Source organism: Syngnathus leptorhynchus, chromosome 8 (assembly GCF_054491065.1).
Source record: "Syngnathus leptorhynchus isolate UIUO chromosome 8, UIUO_Slep, whole genome shotgun sequence".
NCBI classification, from domain to species: domain Eukaryota; kingdom Metazoa; phylum Chordata; class Actinopteri; order Syngnathiformes; family Syngnathidae; genus Syngnathus; species Syngnathus leptorhynchus.
This window is the reverse complement of record NC_141202.1, coordinates 3,833,336-3,851,515: the sequence shown is the minus strand read 5'-3', so window position 1 is coordinate 3,851,515 and position 18,180 is coordinate 3,833,336. Positions and strand designations below refer to the sequence as shown.

At 40.9% G+C, this 18,180-nt stretch overlaps 2 protein-coding genes across 4 annotated transcripts; both read left to right on the top strand.

Moving 5' to 3' along the window:
• Window positions 1–1,729: 1,729 nt before the first annotated feature.
• On the top strand, window positions 1,730–12,881 carry osbpl3b (oxysterol binding protein-like 3b). Of its 3 annotated transcripts, XM_085918440.1 has the most exons (23): window positions 1,730–1,790; window positions 2,953–3,089; window positions 3,822–3,938; window positions 4,757–4,810; window positions 4,956–5,069; window positions 5,254–5,418; window positions 5,500–5,614; window positions 6,069–6,172; window positions 6,352–6,444; window positions 6,512–6,668; window positions 6,991–7,121; window positions 7,999–8,100; window positions 8,609–8,740; window positions 9,248–9,341; window positions 9,409–9,638; window positions 9,776–9,913; window positions 10,009–10,072; window positions 10,154–10,232; window positions 10,321–10,465; window positions 11,024–11,165; window positions 11,243–11,369; window positions 11,844–11,966; window positions 12,120–12,881. In XM_085918440.1, exons 2-23 carry the CDS (start codon window positions 2,997–2,999, stop codon window positions 12,214–12,216), a joined length of 2,616 nt encoding a protein of 871 aa, XP_085774566.1. In that variant the 5' UTR covers window positions 1,730–1,790; window positions 2,953–2,996; the 3' UTR covers window positions 12,217–12,881. The 3 variants fall into 3 exon arrangements, with proteins under 3 accessions (XP_085774566.1, XP_085774567.1, XP_085774568.1); XM_085918441.1 differs by lacking the exon at window positions 7,999–8,100; XM_085918442.1 differs by lacking the exon at window positions 12,120–12,881 and having other exon boundaries at window positions 11,243–11,382; window positions 11,844–11,967.
• Window positions 12,882–13,216: 335 nt separating this feature from the next.
• gsdmeb (gasdermin Eb) lies at window positions 13,217–16,575 on the top strand. Its single transcript, XM_085918317.1, has 10 exons — window positions 13,217–13,362; window positions 13,570–13,824; window positions 14,305–14,497; window positions 14,568–14,739; window positions 14,870–14,990; window positions 15,070–15,189; window positions 15,332–15,459; window positions 15,520–15,697; window positions 16,000–16,073; window positions 16,145–16,575. Exons 2-10 carry the CDS (start codon window positions 13,620–13,622, stop codon window positions 16,376–16,378), a joined length of 1,425 nt encoding a protein of 474 aa, XP_085774443.1. The 5' UTR covers window positions 13,217–13,362; window positions 13,570–13,619; the 3' UTR covers window positions 16,379–16,575.
• Window positions 16,576–18,180: the final 1,605 nt, after the last annotated feature.

The window sequence follows — 18,180 nt, the reverse complement described above, 5'->3', positions numbered from 1 at the left end:
CCACTTGGAGCTATATTGGATTTATTGTCGTCATTAAAGCCTTTTTTTTTTTTTTTTTGGGGTGTGCAGAGCAGTAGGTCACACTTATATTCGGAACATGTTCTTATTTTGTGCCAATGTAGGCCAAAAAAATTGTCTTTCCTTTAGTTTTGACAAATGGAACAACTAAGACTGCATTGATACTGCAGGTCCTTTGGGACTTTTTAATTGCTGTCCATCCATCCGTTGGTTTTCTCAAGCGCTTTATCCTCACAAGGGTCGCGGGCATCACGCTGTCACAACACCTAAATAAACAATAATTAATTATTAAACGTGACTTAGCATTTACTGTTGTTGGCCTGGCTTGACTCCCCCCCCTAATTGATTTAAATGAGAGTAACTTCTATATTACTCCTATGGCCTCTGTCAGCAATTATTTAGCTGTAATTCAATTATTAATGCTTTAACTCTACTTTATATAACTTTTGTTTTTCAATGTTTATTTACGTTATCTGTGCAGGTAGGGTGGGGGGGGGGGGGAGTTGTTATTGTAGTTCAGCCCAAAAAAAACAAAAAACATTACTGTGGACCAAGTGACAAAATTATTATTTTTTTAACCTCACATTATATCATCCGGCGCTTTTTGAAAAGCATGTTCAAGAAATAAATGAAATTTTCAGTGATTTTGTGAAATAGCTCATGAAAAGATGATTGCCCCAAGTGTTCTCTTTGTCAGAGAAAATGAGGATGACTCGTCAGACTTTGCAATTGCCCATGCTTCCCTAACTATCATAATCCATAACACTTTATATCGAGGAAGTTACTACCTTTTGAATGCCAGCTCATTAAAGCTGTTAGGTTTTTGGATTAGTACTTAAATTTAATGGAGGGAGGGGTTGTACATAAACCAATACAATGTAGATCCTGTTTCTTCATACTTGGAGGAAATATGATGTTAACACAAGAATGAGGAGAAGAGGAACTGAAATATGTTGTGTCATGAAAAAAAAAATAAACATCATGATGACACCAGCATAATTGGCTTAATATGCCGTTGCTAACGGCCATGCAGCCTCTCTCTCTCTCTCTCTCTGTTCTCGATGATATTGTGACTGAATTCACTCCATCAGTGCACGGATTTTCCTGAAGACTATAACCTTTCCACTTAAGACAAGCTAGCCTTAGGCATGGCTTGCAAGAGAAAAGTCGAGATAAATTAAGCAAAGGCTCGTCACTGGGACGGATGTATGGCCGACAGCACAACAAAGAAACTTAACAACAATAACAGAAGCTTTGTTGTTAAGACAAATGATGCCGCAGATCATATGTGCATTTATTAACATTTGAATATCTAAAGTTTGTTAACAACAGTACTTGATATAAATAAATAAAAAATCGCTTTATTGTAATTGAGCCACAGAGTGCAAGCAAATGGAACATACCCATCTGAGAAACTCCCAAACGAAGCCTTGTGACTCGCGTCCATTTGACGCCTAAAAGCCCGTTAGGCGTGCCAGCAGCCCCTTTGGAGAGACCGGAAGGACGGAGAAACATCTGCAATGTGAGGAGCAGAGTGGAAGAGAGAGCAAGCTTTCAGCCTGTGTCAATCTGGTTAGCGCAAACAATTAGCCCATCTCAACTGACATCATTCCCTCAGCGAGATTTGCCCAAAGGTCTCTATTAGGTCGTAAAGTCAGAGAGGTTGCTTGATGTCATGTGCTCTTTGTGATAAAGAGAGTCTGGTTAGTTAGTTAGTTAGTTAGTTAGTTAGTCCGAGGCTAAGAGGGGTACATTTTGTGTCGTCCCAACCGGTAGGTGAAATCCACACGGCTGGAGAATATATTTTGTATTGTATGTCATTGTCATTACTGACTAGAAGCTCTCGTTGAAGAAAGCCCTGAGCTGTCACCTGATGAAAGGCGGCCAAGTGGCCATGTTGCATGAGATGAAAGGGATCCCCAATAGACGATGATGTGACAGACCACTGCGTCACTGTTGTCATCAATCCAAAACGGATGAATAAATCAGAAGTGGATGACCGCATTGAATAAGCCGTGAAGGCTCGGTTTCAGATGAGCACGCTTTTGTTTATCTGGCATCGGAGGCCGGGGCCATTTGACAGCTCAAAGCTGCTAACTGCTGCTTTAAACACATGCGCCCGTTTGAAAGTGAACAATTCCTAAAAGCGATATTCAAGCCAAACATATCCTTTGAAATATGTTGTATGGGGCCACACTCGTCTAAACACAGCATTCTGATTAATATTGCCTTTGTGGAATCTGAATTGAATAGCCAAATTCACTTGTTTTTAACCATCTCAGCCGGCGGCCATTTTGTCACTTGCCAACCAATCACAGCTCAGCTTCAGAAAAGTGCTGAGCTGTGATTTCAGGAATCACATTTACAATTTGCTGGCAGTTATGTTATATTTGAACAGTTGGTGACACATTTAATGCACCATGTTTATTCTTTGTCGACAACTGTAGCGCATAAGATTAGCATGCTAATCTTGAATATATATATATTGTGTAGTCATCAGTCCCGTTGTATAATCAAGCACTTGTTTATATACCTCAGTTAGTACACACACTTTTCCAAGACTGCTTATGAACACACAATTAGAAGCAGAACTACGATACACTCTAAGAGCTTTCAGCAAACTCTTTCAAATAACATTCATCATCATTCTTTAATGTTGAAAGTCTGGCACTCGGTAAGAGCCATAAGGACATATCAATTATTAAGAGCCTTGCTTTCATTTAAACTCAATTCTCATGACCAATCTTGTTTGTCAATTTCATTTTTGAAGCCAGTCATCTTATTCATATTAGAAATACAAAAATAAATCAGTCCGACATAACCTAATGTATTTTTCAGTGAGACTAAGTTGAAAAGCTTTTAGCGGCCTTGACTACGAAACGCATCTTTTTCCTTCCCCTCATGACCTTTTGTCTGCTCTTTTGTTCTCACTAGACTAGAGCAATGTTGCCGGCACTCCAGTCCTAGTGTGCGGTGAGATGGGCTCGGAGGAGTGCACTTCAGTTATGTCGCAGAAGATCTCCTTGTCCCGTAGCAACAGCAGCTCCTCATCCAAACATGACAGTCGACAGGTAAAAACAACATCAATTCAAATTCTCATTTGCGTGAATTAATTAGCAAATGAAGAGACGACACTGTTTCACAACAAGCCGAACTTAGAATCCTGCGTCTGTTCTATAGATGCTAACGCCACAAGGGGGCGCAAATCTCAAATCTTGATGAGTGATGTCTTACCATTACAACCCAATTTACAGCATTTTTTTATTTTATTTACATTATTCACTTATAGTTGTCACATTTGTGTGCATATAACTTCCAGTTTATTTGCAAAGCGTGATAATTGCCACCTTGCATAATTAGAATAAACAAATGACCTGGACAGATGTCTCTGATCGGCTTTGCTGATGAAAATGTGTAACGTGGAATATTGTCGTGTCGTGTACGTCACCGCTGACGCCTTCCGAATGTGTTTCGACCTTCGAAACAAGTGTCCAGACTGTCAGACAAGACAGTATGGCCAATGACTCACAGTGTCACTGTGGGGATGTGATAAACCCTCAGATGGGACGAAAGAACCAAGCCTTGTAATTTAATAATAGTCCTTCGTTCCTTATGAGGGTAGACCCGCCCTCACAAATTACATTCTCTCTTTCTGATGACATTCATTATGAACTCTGCACACTGCAGCAATTATTTTTCTTGAAAGAAGTCTTCCCACAAAGCAAGTAAGCTTGGACATAATGTGTTGTTGATTTAGTGTCATGCATTTCATTTCCAACAAAGGGTGTTTATTTAACCTGCAGGACAGCTGGGAAATTGTGGAAGGTCTGCGGGGAGGTTTTAGCAGTGTCTCGGAGCTGCAGAAACAAGAAGGCTATGTACTCAAGAAAAGAAAGTGGCCCCTGAAGGGCTGGCATAAGGTACACTGTGTCCTCTTTAATTTTGTTTCCTATTCACTGTCGGCGAGGCAATCGTGTCAGCCGTAGCTATCGTCGAGCTGAGGGAAGTCATGCAAAAATGAACCTGTTGAGGGGAGCCAATTAAAAATCCCTCTTCGATTAATGGCTGCTCAGTCCAGATTGTAGTCTGTATTTTATCTATCTATCTATCTATCTATCTATCTATCTATCTATCTATCTATCTATCTATCTATCTATCTATCTATCTATCTATCTATCTATCTATCTATCTATCTATCTATCTATCTATCTATCTATCTATCTATCTATCTATCTCTCTCTCTCTCTCTCTCTCTCTCTCTCTCTCTCTCTCTCTCTCTCTCTCTCTCTCTCTCTCTCTCTCTCTCTCTCTCTCTCTCTCTCTCTCTCTCTCTCTCTCTCTCTCTCTCTCTCTATCTATCTATCTATCTATCTATCTATCTATCTATCTTGTATATTTATATATAAAATTCTTTTTTTTTTCTGGCATTTTTCTTGTTTGGTGGTAAGATATTTTTTGATGTGCTTTGGCGCAATGAAGATTGGAAAGTGTATGTAGTTGACGATTGCCCCCGATCTTCCTGTGAAATGCATTAGCTGCTGGGCCGCTGGTCCAATCGGGCTGTAAATGTTTCGTATTGACAATTTCTTTTTCGTGCCTACACCAGTGACACGTTCAATGTAGAAAAACTGGATGGGGCAAATGTAATGCTGATGGACACACGTAGCGATAGCCTGAGATGTTGCTAGCTAATGGGGCTGTATCTATACTTACTCAGTGTGTTTCTTCCTCCCCGTAGAGATACTTCTCCCTGGACAAGGGCATTCTGAAGTACGGCAAGTGCAGCGCTGATGTGAGTGCCTCCTGGCTACAAATGACGTGGCTTTGCCTCTTCTCTTCATGTGTTGCCTGCTCGACCGGCAACAAAGCAATTCATTTAAGATTGATTTTTAAATTTATGATCCAGTGTGTTCCTAGCATAATGCGTTGACTTGCAGATTGAGAAAGGGAAGCTTCATGGTTGCATTGATGTGGGGCTGTCCGTTATGGCCATTAAGAAGAAAGCCAAGTGCATCGATCTCGATGCTGAGGAGAACATCTATCACCTGAAGGTAAACTACGAAGCTCGTCAACAAACCCCCCCCCCTCCCCTCCCCTCCCGGATGTATAGGGAATCAAGTGCCATTCTTTCCCTCGTAGGTTAACATGTATATTCTTAAAGGATCCGTGAGGTGACCTTGTGTTGTATTTGCATGTGACGAGACATTGTTTTCACCTCACTTTGTCCTTGTGCAGATCAAGTCACAGGAGCTGTTTGATGAATGGGTGTCCAAGCTACGTCATCACCGGCTCTATCGGCAAAATGAGATTGCCATGTGTCCCAACGACAAGTCCTTCCACTTCGCCCACTACCCCTCCCCCGCATCCTCTAGCTTTGCCGATAGCACTCCTATTAGAAAGGTCATATGTATTTTCCATGCTTAGGTTAAACTTTCATATTTGTGATGGTGCTGATCTTTGGTTTGTGTTTCTTATTTGCAGTGTGTGCCTATACGCAGGCAGTCTTCAGCTGGAGCTTTCCCTTTTAGCTTCAACAGCCAAGCCAAGGTAACAGCCTGGCTGCAGTCATCTGACGACATGGACAAGTGCTCCAAAGGTGAACCCGCATTGGCAAGCTTCATGGCGGCCCACCCCCGTCCCTGAAAATATTTCAATCATATTATATCACAGTAAGAAAAAAAGTTAAAAAAAAAAAAAAAAGCATCTCCCATTCCATAATATTACGTATCGCAAAATCTGCCAATCCATTATTTTCTCCATATTAGACAGCAGGAATAATATAATATAAATTGCTGAGCACATTTTTTTTCTGATAGTGCTTCTTTTGAAAGTAATGAAATTGGATGGATGTTTCCAATTCACCTGTTATCGCGATTGAATTTATGATTCTGCAACAACAGTGACCTCTGCTGGCGCAAATAGTAATCGCACCATTAAAGATGAATTTTCTTTAATTTATACAGCTTCATCTTTTGAATAATTTTCATGCCGGGGAACTACAAAAGAGTTAATTGTTACAAATGCTGTTTTATTTATTCTCCGTCTTTTAGACTTGTCAGTTTGTGAGGCATATCTACTTGAACTTAGCCACCTTCTTCAGAGCATGGAGGTCCTCCATCGTACTTATTCTGCACCCTCCATCCAGGCTCTTCAGGTGCTTTGCTTATCATTATGAAATACCAGTTTGTCTTTGCAATTGAAGCTTAGCACCATCTTAATCCAAATTTGTTCCATTCTCTTGCTATATTTAGATCCTTTCAAATCTATTTTTATTTCAATTGTCTATGATGACAGCTCTTTAGTTAGATCCATCCACTATGTTCTGATCACCAGGCATCTACATTTGACAGCCCTAAAAAAGAAAAGAGGCTTCAGAGAAAATGGCGCACAAAAAACTACAACAAAGACATCAAAACAACTCTGCAGGTAGGCTGAAAACAAAAGCCTGACTTTTTAAAAGTCTTTGGTTAGATCATTTTTCTTCCTGCTGCAGGTTCCCAGTTGCATTTCTGGTTCCATCCGCCTCCATTCCTCGAACCCCAACCTCTCCTCTGCGGCGTTGGCCAATGACAAAGTCGACCAAGAGTCTCTGGATTCTCCTTTTGATGCGGCCAAGCTGCAGGAGGATTTCTGCCGGGTTGCTACGAACCGTGAGTGCGGACTTCGATGCCGTCACGTGCGGGAAAGGAGAGCCATAATTGTCGATATGCTTTTCAGCTTTTTTATTGAACGCCGCTAGAAGATTGAAATCCTCTTTCTGGTTGTTAAATCTATTATCAAATATTTTCCCAAGCTGCTACTAAGTGAAAAGTTTCACTCCGCTCTTACGGGAAATATTTTCGTAATTAGAAAAGTGCCCCCCTTTGGGTACTGTTATTCTTCTGTCAGAGTAGCACTCGTGCTAACACTTTGTTGTTGTCTTCCAAATTGCGATGGCAGCGTGTTATTTTGTTTTTTTTCTCTCCCCCTCAGTGCACACCACCATGAAATCGGCTCTGAGTTCACTAGCGTCGGAGAGGGAGCGATTAAAACAATGTGCCGAGCAAGACACCTGTCCGCCAACCTCCCCACAAGTGGTCGGTTTGAAGAACGCGCTGACAACGGTACGTGGGCTCTGTTAGCGAGGCACTGGAGAATCCTTGAGGGCTTAGCGGCGGAGGGGCACCCGCCTACTAACTCTGACTTGAGTCACCAGTGATCAGGCTTTTTTTTTTTTTTTTCTAAAGTTAATATCGATTGTCACGCTGACACATGGCAACACGTTTCTTTTGACAATAATAGTCTGCTCATGACTCATTCTGCCTACATGACCACACAGCGTGGCAATAATGGGACAGTGATGTCTTCTGTCGTACGTTGTAGGTGGGCTTCCCGTCTACAATAACTTTTTTCAATCAGCCTGCACATTGCAAAATGTTTATTATAATGACAAAATGAATCGAACTCAGTAGAGCACTTCATGGATAATTACCTTCTGCTTGCAATTTTGTTATTCATGTTAATTTATTATTCAGAGAAAAAAAGTAATCATAAGGGAGATGAGGAGCATTACTACTGACATTAGAAGATCATAAATGGTAGACCACCTTGTGTTTGTTCATCTGTTTGCCATTTGCTACTTCCTGTTTCATAGAAGATGATGCAACACTTGGCTTTATTCAATTCATGGCATAGCCAGTCAAAGCGTGACAAATTATATAGAATTTCACAACTTTTATTGAGCCATGGCACATCTTTTAAATGAGAAAAATGCCCCCTGATCATAATACTTTTTTTTTTTTTCATTTTCAATTCCAATCCGAGCGGAGCCGGTGACATTTCTGGGCCGTGTTGACGTTTAACGACTTGACCATTGTACTGTCGTTTTCGCTGATGTTTTATTTTCTAGTTTGACCTCCAACTTGTTGTTCTCAGACTTTTCAAAATTATATTATAAATTGCAAATTGATTCAACATTATTTTGGAATGATTCTTTTTCAGGCTTTAGCGCAGAATTCAGAACTGCGAGAGCGCCTCTGCAGGATTCACGCCGAGTCTCACATCGTAGAACCCTCACTACTCAATCTCGCCGCCCCCGTGCAGGTGGGTGCGTGGGAATGCACTGACTCCCATCCCCCCCCGCCCCCAGCATGATGATTATTCGAATTATTACTTCCCTCCCACATCCTTGAATGAGCTGTCATTTCTTTCATTGTCATGCGTACGCGGCGGCCATGTTGCGCTCCTTCCGCCCCCTTAATGACGATAAGACACCATTAAAAAAAGAAGAGGAACACATTGCGGGTCACGGCGTTATGAATCATTTGCATGCGGCCATGTGTTGAGTGTGATCGCACGGCGTGCTTTTGGCTCATCTGCTATTCTGATTTACTGTTTGCCAATCATGCTAATTTGATGATATTTGATTTTCCTGCTGTTTTTATGCATAGAACTAAATAGAGATAGCAGATGCACAGTCGGATATTAAAAACATAAGTGCCATCAACTCAGTGGTTGTTCATTCGTGTTATCAAGCTTCTAATATTCATTTTTTGCACCCACCGTTGGGCCACTGTTTTTATACTCAACATGCGGATGTGGTATCTCGTAGAAATCGGAGGAGCATGCATCCGAATCCCGTTCTCTGGTGCATCAAGAGTCCAATGAAAGCAGAGCCGAGTCGCTGTCTGAGTTCTTTGACGCGCAGGAGGTTCTGTTGTCCAATAGTTCGTCTGAAAATGAGGTAAAATTGGTGTTTTTTATTTCTTTTACACAAATTAGGGACAATAAATGTCAAATATATCGATATTACATATGCTGTGAAGATCCTCTCATATTTTACAATACTATGATGCAATCAGGTTTGCAATACTTTTTTCACAAATATTTTGAAACTTATTTTGACATGCTTTTTTAATTCAATTTAGTCATCTGTATTTGTGCTGGAGGCTTATCAAAGCCTTTTTAATTTCACTGTCATGAATGCTGCACTCTGGCTGTTATTCATTATTTTATTTTTTTCCTCTTGACTTTATTGTATGTGGCTGGTCAGATAGCGACATGCGCGGAGGTGGTGTAAAAATGGAAGTTAATTACTTTCATCTAAAAATACTGCTGTATTGCGGCTCCTAACGGAACCCATCACCAAATAATGTGACAGCAAGAAACCCGCCCTCATTTTTATTTCAGGTACTTTTTATATTTCTCTCATCACAATAGCTAAAGCTTTGCTCTTTTTTTTTTTCTTCAGGTGTCAGAAGATGACTCGTACAACAGCGACGTTAGTGACAACAACTCCATGGACAACTTTAACAATGAGACTGAAGATGACAGACAAAATTCAGGTAACAAAATCCTTACACATGCTCCAAAAATAGAAGAAGACGTTTTTTTTTTTCTGGTTTCGGCCAGGTTCCGTCCTTTGCCGTCGTCGATCCCGTCTGCCTTCACCCAGCCCCAGCAGCAGCGCCGTCAGCCTGTGGAACATCCTCAGGAACAACATCGGCAAAGACTTGTCCAAAGTGGCCATGCCGGTGCACCTCAACGAGCCGCTTAACACCCTACAGAGGTTGTGTGAGGAGCTGGAGTACAGCGAGTTGCTCGATCAGGCCGCCGGCACGCATGATCCCTTGGAACGCATGGTGAGGAATTTTCTTTTTCCACCTTATTTTTGTATGACACCTTATTTCAAGGGGTGGACAGTGCCCCTGCAGGCCCCCCTCTAGCGCTGCCAGTGATCAAAGCTAGGCATTTTCAAAACTGCATCTGTGATTTTTAGGTGTTCATCGCTACATTTGTGATATCGGGTTACGCATCCAGCTACTACAGAACTGGCGGGAAGCCTTTCAATCCCGTCCTGGGAGAGACTTATGAATGTGACCGGCCAGATAAAGGTTTCCAGTTCATTGCAGAACAGGTGATGATTTAAACAAATGGTCAACTTGGATTGTTTTTAATTGTGCTTGATCTTTTTTGGTTTTTGTTTTGCACAATTGTCATCTCCATCAACAGGTCAGCCATCATCCACCAATCTCAGCTTGCCATGCAGAGTCTAAAAATTTTGTCTTCTGGCAAGGTGTGTTCAGTAGCATATATCGAGCAATTATTTCATAATCGAAATCATTGATTCTAAAAAAAATATATATATATTTTGTAGATGTGAGGTGTAAGAACAAGTTTTGGGGGAAGTCAATGGAGATTGTTCCTGTAGGTAGCACCCACGTAACGCTGCCTGGGTGAGCTTTACCCACCAAAACACAACACCGACGTTCCATAGCAAAAAAAAAAAATGTTTTTTCATCATATTATTTGTCGTTGCTGCAGGTCCGGAGACCACTATGAGTGGAACAAGGTGACGTCGTGCATTCACAACATCCTGAGCGGCCAGCGCTGGATCGAGCACTACGGCGAGATCTCCATCAGAAACTCCAACAGCGACGTCTGCCAATGCAAGATCACTTTTGTCAAAGTGAGCCAGGCTGAATTTAAATTTCAATTTAAATTTAAATAAATAAATATTCTAATAGTATTTCCACCAGATTACATTAAGTACAGTACACCATTTTCACTGTGCAGTAAATAATACAAAAGATATATGAACATATTTTTTGTTGTCATTTGCTAAATGTTTTTTTTGGTCTGTTTCCAAATGCTTAATATACAAATTCGAATGACTCAGTACCATAGTAGGGCTTTTATCACTCACTGACCTTTGCTCACAGTTGGTGATCCTCACCTGAATGCAACTAAATAGCACATATGATGTTTTGGAGGTTTGATGTATGGAGCCTTTTCCTGAGCCGAGAAGGTTAATTGCTTTAGCGCTTCTCATTTGAAAGGTCCCCTAAAGGGAGAGTGAGTCAAGGAAAAAGGCTGATTTATTCATCATCACCTCCTGTTAAGTGCACCTGACAAAGTCATGAGACCAAAAGAGGACATTACCATGAGCTCCTGAATGATGAAGTGTCATCAGCTGCTCCAAAATATTGGCCTTCATTTTGATAAATGTGCTTTTTTTTTGCCACAGGCTAGATGGAACTCAAGTGGCAACGAGGTGGAAGGAACTATCACGGATCAGAAGGGAAACGTGATCCATCGGCTCTTCGGGAAGTGGCACGAAGCTGTTTATTGCGGGGACCCGCCCTCGGCCACGTGCATCTGGAGAGCAAGTATGAGCCTTTTGGTTTTATTCCTAATCGTTCAATGCACGTTTGCTGAATACGAATGATGATTTTTATATTTGCAGATGTCATGCCAGTTGAGCACGAGCAGTACTACGGTTTCACCAAGTTTGCCGTTGAGCTGAATGAGATGGACGCTTCCCTGAAAGAACTGCTACCACCCACTGACACCAGACTACGTGTGGACCAAAGGTGAGAAACAAACGTGAGCTTTAATTGTATTTCTTGCTCCTTATTCTGACACCAAATAGTTTTTTTTTTTGGGAGAAAGTATAATGAACAGAAGAAAATGTATCCATTTTTAGGTGCAAAAAAAAATATTCTAATCAACAGTATTTGACTGCGTGTCTATTTCATTGAACCCAGACACTACTTCAATAAAGGATTAGAAATAGTAACCGCTCTTGTCTCTTCTCTGCATATCTTAAGTTAATTTTAGCTCACATTTGTAAGTTTTACAAGTGAGCAGTCAAAAATGTAGGACATTCAAAAATAACAATCTTGTGGAAACTGAAAAATACATTTTAATTTAATACAATATGAATGACACACTGTGCAATAAAAAAAATCTCGAGTTTAAAAAGTGCCATTTCAATCGAGTTACATTTGAACAGATGTTTCTCCCTTATTTGCATGATAATGATGTCGGTGCTGTATGATGTGCAGACTGCTGGAGGAGGGGAAGGTCGAAGCTGCTGAGGAGCAGAAGCAAAGGATTGAACAGCTGCAGAGAGAAAGACGACGAGTCCTTGAGGAGAGCAACGCCGTACATCAACCAAAATTCTTCCGGTAAAAATCATCTCTATTAGTGTGCCTGGATGCTTTACACATGTGAATATGAGCAGTTTTTATATCCTCCTGCAGAATTTATGAGATCCAATACAAGTGCATCTGTCTTAACAAAGATAACAACAGCCGCTTTTCTCTTCTCTCCATTCATAGGAAGTCAAAGGATGACTCGTGGGTGAGCAACAACACTTACTGGGAGCTGAGGAGCGATCCCGGCTTTGCCCGCACAGATTTTCCGACGTTGTGGTGACCTGAACTGAAACATTCACAGACAGAATTTCAGCGCCGACCGTCTTTCTTTTATCGTTGCCTTAACAACAAGTGCTTATTTAAGTTGTGTAAACATGTTATGCACTCTGAAAATGTTGATCTATACAGTTGGGAGAAATGTGAAAAGGATGACGAGTCCACCTCATTACAAGCGCCGACTCATTTAGAAGGTACTAATTAACTGGTACCTCATTAAAAAAAAAAAAAAAAAGTATTGAGTGACACCTCATCCTGTCATTTAGACAATCTCTACCTCAGAGATACAGTAGCCTTGTTATGCCATTGATTAACATTAACATCAAATATTTATTCTGCACATGCCTGATGCCTTGGTCATTATTTTTTATTTGTTACCATGTCATGTTTTAGATGTTTTTTTTCTTTTAAAAAAAATATATAATTTGTAAGGTGCTCTGAAAAGGAAATCAATCTGTACTGGAAGTTTCTTTTTATTTGATAACTGTACTAATTATTTGATGAAATCTGTGAATGATGCAAACTGGAGAAGCTGTAGCAAATATTCCACACTCATTCATTCGTTCACCTCATCCGATGCGCCTTTGGTTCCACCTGCATGGTGGGTGATGCAGGCCAAGCTGTGCTGCGTCAGCTCAAATAAATGCTGCGATGCTTCCCTCTTGTGGACTCTTGTGTGTGGTCAAGTCTTTTTAAAGAACCGTTCTACTTTTTACAAAAGTATTTATTTACAATAGTATTTAACAGAAATCTTTTTTTGGTTATAGTGCATTGTTTGATCTACATTTGAATTTGAAATTAGCAATAGATTCCGCATTGATAGTTCAGTTCTTTCAAACTATTGCAACTTTCTAAACGTTGCAAATATGTCTGAGTTTCTATATATTTTCATTCAATACAATATGTGTCATTATTGTTATTATTTCATACTTATTAACGAGTGTTTTTCTTATTTTAAAAAAAAAATACGGTAAATAACTGCTCTTTGTTTGCTTCCGGGGTGGGCGTGGCTTAGGTGTGTCCATTGTGATAAAGAAAAATCTTCACATTAACTTTGACGTTGTCGTGAGTCTTTAGTTCTTTAAGATTGTCTTCGCCAAAAGGTCTTCCTTCTTTGCTTCGTCGATTTACCGACTGCTTGGTGAAAACGGTAATTTAACGTAGTCTCCGTTTGTTTTCTACGACTTTCGGATCATATTTAATATTTTACTGTTATTGCTGATGCTAGCGTTTAGCCCATTGTCCGTATGCACGAACGACCAAATGCAGGAAATCCTTCAACTTTGTCATTATTCTTTTTGCACGCTGAAAAAAATGCAAGTTTATAGTCCATATTTAAATTGTTTATGCATTGAAGGGTGTGGGCGAGCGTCTATCTGCGGTGCACTTTGACCTCCTTCCGGGGAGATGTTTGCCACAGCCACCAAGAATTTTGTGGAGGAGGTGGACCCCGGAGGCTTGCTGATCCCAGTGAGAAGCCTCAACGACACCATCGCTCTGCTCACTGTAGTGGTGAGCCAGAAACGCTTCTGGTTCTGGCAGAAAGCCAAATATCTCCCCACTGATTTTACCCTCAACGATATCTTGACAGGAGACATGCCCATCACGCCAGGTAAACAAGCAACACATTATTGCCAATTAAAAAAAAAAAAAAATCCTAGCACATTAGGTTTTTGACATATTTTAATTTTGTATCAACAATGATAATCATCATCTGCAGTGTATTTTATTTTAATATTTAATGTTTGACATGACTTGTGAAAGGCTCATCTACCAGCTGTTATATTTTAATGATTTGAATACACCGGTTTTTTTTTATTACCTAATTATTACAACCCAGTAAATCTTTTGTTATCTGCCTAATCACGGCAAATGTTTCATCGCACAGTGGTGACCTCACAAAAGCGCCGTTTAATTTCTAGCTTAGATGTGGAAGTCTAAACATCTGTTGCTAGTGATTTTATCAACAAACCCCAGGAGCTGTTTTAAATTGTGATAAAAATGCATCATGTTTGTCCTTTATGTACTAACTCAGCGTTTTATTGGCTCACTTATGGTAAGTCTGTTAACTGACGCGAGTCTCTGTGTGTAGTTTTAACAGAGACTGATTTTATCAAATACAATGGGACGTATGGTGACAACATACAAGCGACGCTAGATGCCACCTTCATCCATTCCAACATGAACATGGAAGGCAAAGACTCTTCCAAACTTCAGTTTTCATTTGGCAGTTTGAAGAAAGACGAAATAGATGTGCGGCGGCTTCTGCAAGACTCCAAAAATAGGTTGGCTTCCCTTTCGTACGTGTTTTACTGAATTTTCTTTGTAGGTCATGTATTGTTTATGTCCCACTAGGGTGCTGGACATGTCCCACTGTCTGATTCAGCAGACCAAGAAGAAGCGTCAGGTCTTTGGTGTGGTCAAGGAACGTATTGTGACCAGCCAGCCGTGCAGCGTCGTCGAGGAGATACAGCAGGCGGGACAATGTAGTGGCGCGCTCAGCTTCTGCGGGCCCAAAACACCAAAGGTCAAACAAGAACTCAGCACAAACATATTTACGATGATAGCTAATCTTTCCTTAGGTTTCAGTCGAGATGTTGCTTTTGAAACACTCCAACTTGATGCACCCAGTTGAACCTGTGTGTGTTTTTGTTCAGGTGTCCCTGAAAGACAATGGTAGCCTGAGCAAGGACAGCAACGTTACCATGGAGATTCCCACAAACACCACCCTGGCCTATGCCCTCGTTGACCTCGAGGTGAAGCATGATGGTCGCTACGGTGAGAAGTTTGATTCAGATCACTTTTTCTTTGTTACCGTTGGATGGATTTGAACTGACTGTATGACATGTTTGCAAAGAGCTGTGTCTGATGTCCGCCAAGGGGGGCTTCGAGGTAGACAGCCCCACCCAGAAAGGTCTGGTGGGGGTCACCGGAGCTCCTGAGCAAAACAATCCTGACGTCAGCCATCTTAGACAAGGTCAAGTTTTGCCTAGATTTGATGTAACTAATTGTTTCAGAGCACATATATGAATTATTCAGATTTTTTTTAAGAAGCCACCAGGCAAGCAACACTATTGACTATCTCAATTTTGTTTATTTGATTTTTCTTACTTTTGCAGAACTGGAGAATCTGTGTGCTCACTTCCAGCTGCTGGCAGCTCTTCCCGCCTCCAACAAGTCTTCTTTGCTCAAGAGCATCACAGCACTCATTGAAGACAAAGCAGCTCTCAGTGCTCTTCAAAGTGTGGTGAGATGACTCAAATGGTTTTAAACATTTGATTTTATGCTGACTTTGGACCTCTCTCAGCTGGATCAAATGCTTGTGCAAGAGAGCGATAACGTGAGCGACGTTTCGGACGAGCACAAACAAAGTATCCAGCCTGTGCTGGATGTGCTGAAAGAGGCGGAACGTGTGTCAGCGGAGCCGACGGAACGTCACGTGTCCCTCCTTAGTGCACTTCACCTCATTACTAGTGCTTTGGATGGTGAGCATGTTAAAGTTTTGTGCGACATTTAAATATTACAAGACAGTTATGTATTTTCTCTTAACCCTTCCATAAGTGTGTCAAAAATGACCCATATTAGAATCATTATGTTTTTAATGCCATTTTATGTCATTTTGGTAGTGAGTAAATTCACTTCTATGATATTAGGTATTGTATCTAGGACCACACAACAATGATTTAATGTTTGTCAAAATCTTCATCAATTCTCCTTTGGTGACATTTTTCCATTCTTTTCCTTCGTCCTTCCATGTTTGTATCTTTCACCTTGGTTCTCCTTCCAGAATTGACTTGTGACTCCCTTGCTGCGCTGAGCGTCTGCAGCAGTCCTCATGTGTTGAAAATCATGGAGCTTCTGGTTTGTAAACAGAATCCTAACCAATAGGTTTTTAGTTTTTTTTTTTTAATTTTCACGCACATCTGTTCTAGGTAAAGTGCTTGTCAGGAAGCGGGGAGTCGCCGGCGAATGGTGCAAACATCAACGCGGTGCCGGAGGACGTATTGTCTGGCATGCAACAGCTGTTCACCTTATCTGGCGTGAACCTGCAGCGAGACGGTGACACGGCCAGGAGCCAAATCAACCAGCTGCAGCATGTGGGGAACCGCCCTCTCATCGTGTGTATCGCTCTCAGAGGTCTTCATTCACTGGCCTGCTGTGTTTGACTTCACCCTCACTAACAAGTGTTTTATAATAACAGCTTTTTGCACTGAAGAGCAATTATCCAAATTGTATTAGAAACAAGTTTTTTTTCCTACCCGAACTAGTTCAAAGTTCATTGTTCCAAAAATGAAAAGGTTATAAGTCTTTTCTTTCCTGTAATGAAAAAATAAAGGTTGCTGCGAGCTGTTACCCTCTGGTATATTTGCTTTTTATCATTGTTTCTCATTGTTTATCTAAGAAAAAATGCCTTCTATACATGGTCATTTTTTTAAAGAAAAAATTGCACGGTCATTTTTTCAGAAAAAAAAAAAGCCTTACTATACTTGGTCATTTACATACAGGAGAAAAAAAGTCTTAGTATACTAGTGATGTGCATTCCAATTTTTTTTAAGTGAATTGAATCTTTAGAATCAGTTCACTCAAAAGATTTGTTCAAACAAATCGTTCAACCAGTAGTCCCCCCCCCTGCACACACGCACTGATCCTTTTTTTTTTCAGCTTTGATCATGATTTCTCCCTAATGAAGTGGCCTGTTATTAGGAACACCTAAAAATGGCGGTGTACCTAATAGAGTGTCCAAGTGACGTCACAGATCAAATAGCCAATCAGAAAGTGGGGGGTTGTTTGGGTGTGGCACTTTTCACTTTCATTTAAACTTTTTCCCTAATGAAGTGATTAGGTACACCTGTGTCCGTGTGACGTCACAGATCAACCAGCCAATCAGAAAGTGGGGGGTTGTTTGGGTGTGGCACTTTTCACTTTCATTTAAATTTTGACCATGATTTTTCCCTAATGAAGTGGCCTGTTATTAGGAACACCTAAAAATGGCGGTGTACCTAATAGAGTGTCCAAGTGACGTCACAGATCAACCAGCCAATCAGAAAGTGGGGGGTTGTTTGGGTGTGGCACTTTTCACTTTCATTTAAATTTTGACCATGATTTTTCCCTAATGAAGTGGCCTGTTTTTAGGAACACCTAAAAATGGCGGTGTACCTAATAGAGTGTCCAAGTGACGTCACAGATCAAACAGCCAATCAGAAAGTGGGGGGTTGTTTGGGTGTGGCACTTTTCACTTTCATTTAAATTTTGACCATGATTTTTCCCTAATGAAGTGGCCTGTGATTAGGAACACCTAAAAATGGCGGTGTACCTAATAGAGTGTCCAAGTGACGTCACAGATCAAACAGCCAATCAGAAAGTGGGGGGTTGTTTGGGTGTGGCACTTTTCACTTTCACTTAAACTTTTTCCCTAATGAAGTGATTAGGTACACCTGTGTCCGTGTGACGTCACAGATCAACCAGCCAATCAGAAAGTGGGGGGTTGTTTGGGTGTGGCACTTTTCACTTTCATTTAAATTTTGACCATGATTTTTCCCTAATGAAGTGGCCTGTGATTAGGTACACCTGAAAATGGCGGTGTACCTAATGGAGTGTCCGAGTGACGTCACCGATCAAACAGCCAATCAGAAAGTGGGGGTGAGGGCGGGTGTGGCACTTTTCACTTTCAGTTACTTGGACACTCCATTAGGTACACCGCCATTTTTAGGTGTTCATAATAACAGGTCACTTCATTAGGGAAAAATCATGGTCAAAGCTTAAATGAAAGTGAAAAGTGCCACACCCAAACAACCCCCCACTTTCTGATTGGCTGTTTGATCTGTGACGTCACTCGGACACTCCATTAGGTACACCTTCATTTTTAGGTGTTTCCAATAACAGGTCACTTCATTAGGGAAAAATCATGGTCAAAGCTTAAATGAAAGTGAAAAGTGCCACACCCAAACAACCCCCCACTTTCTGATTG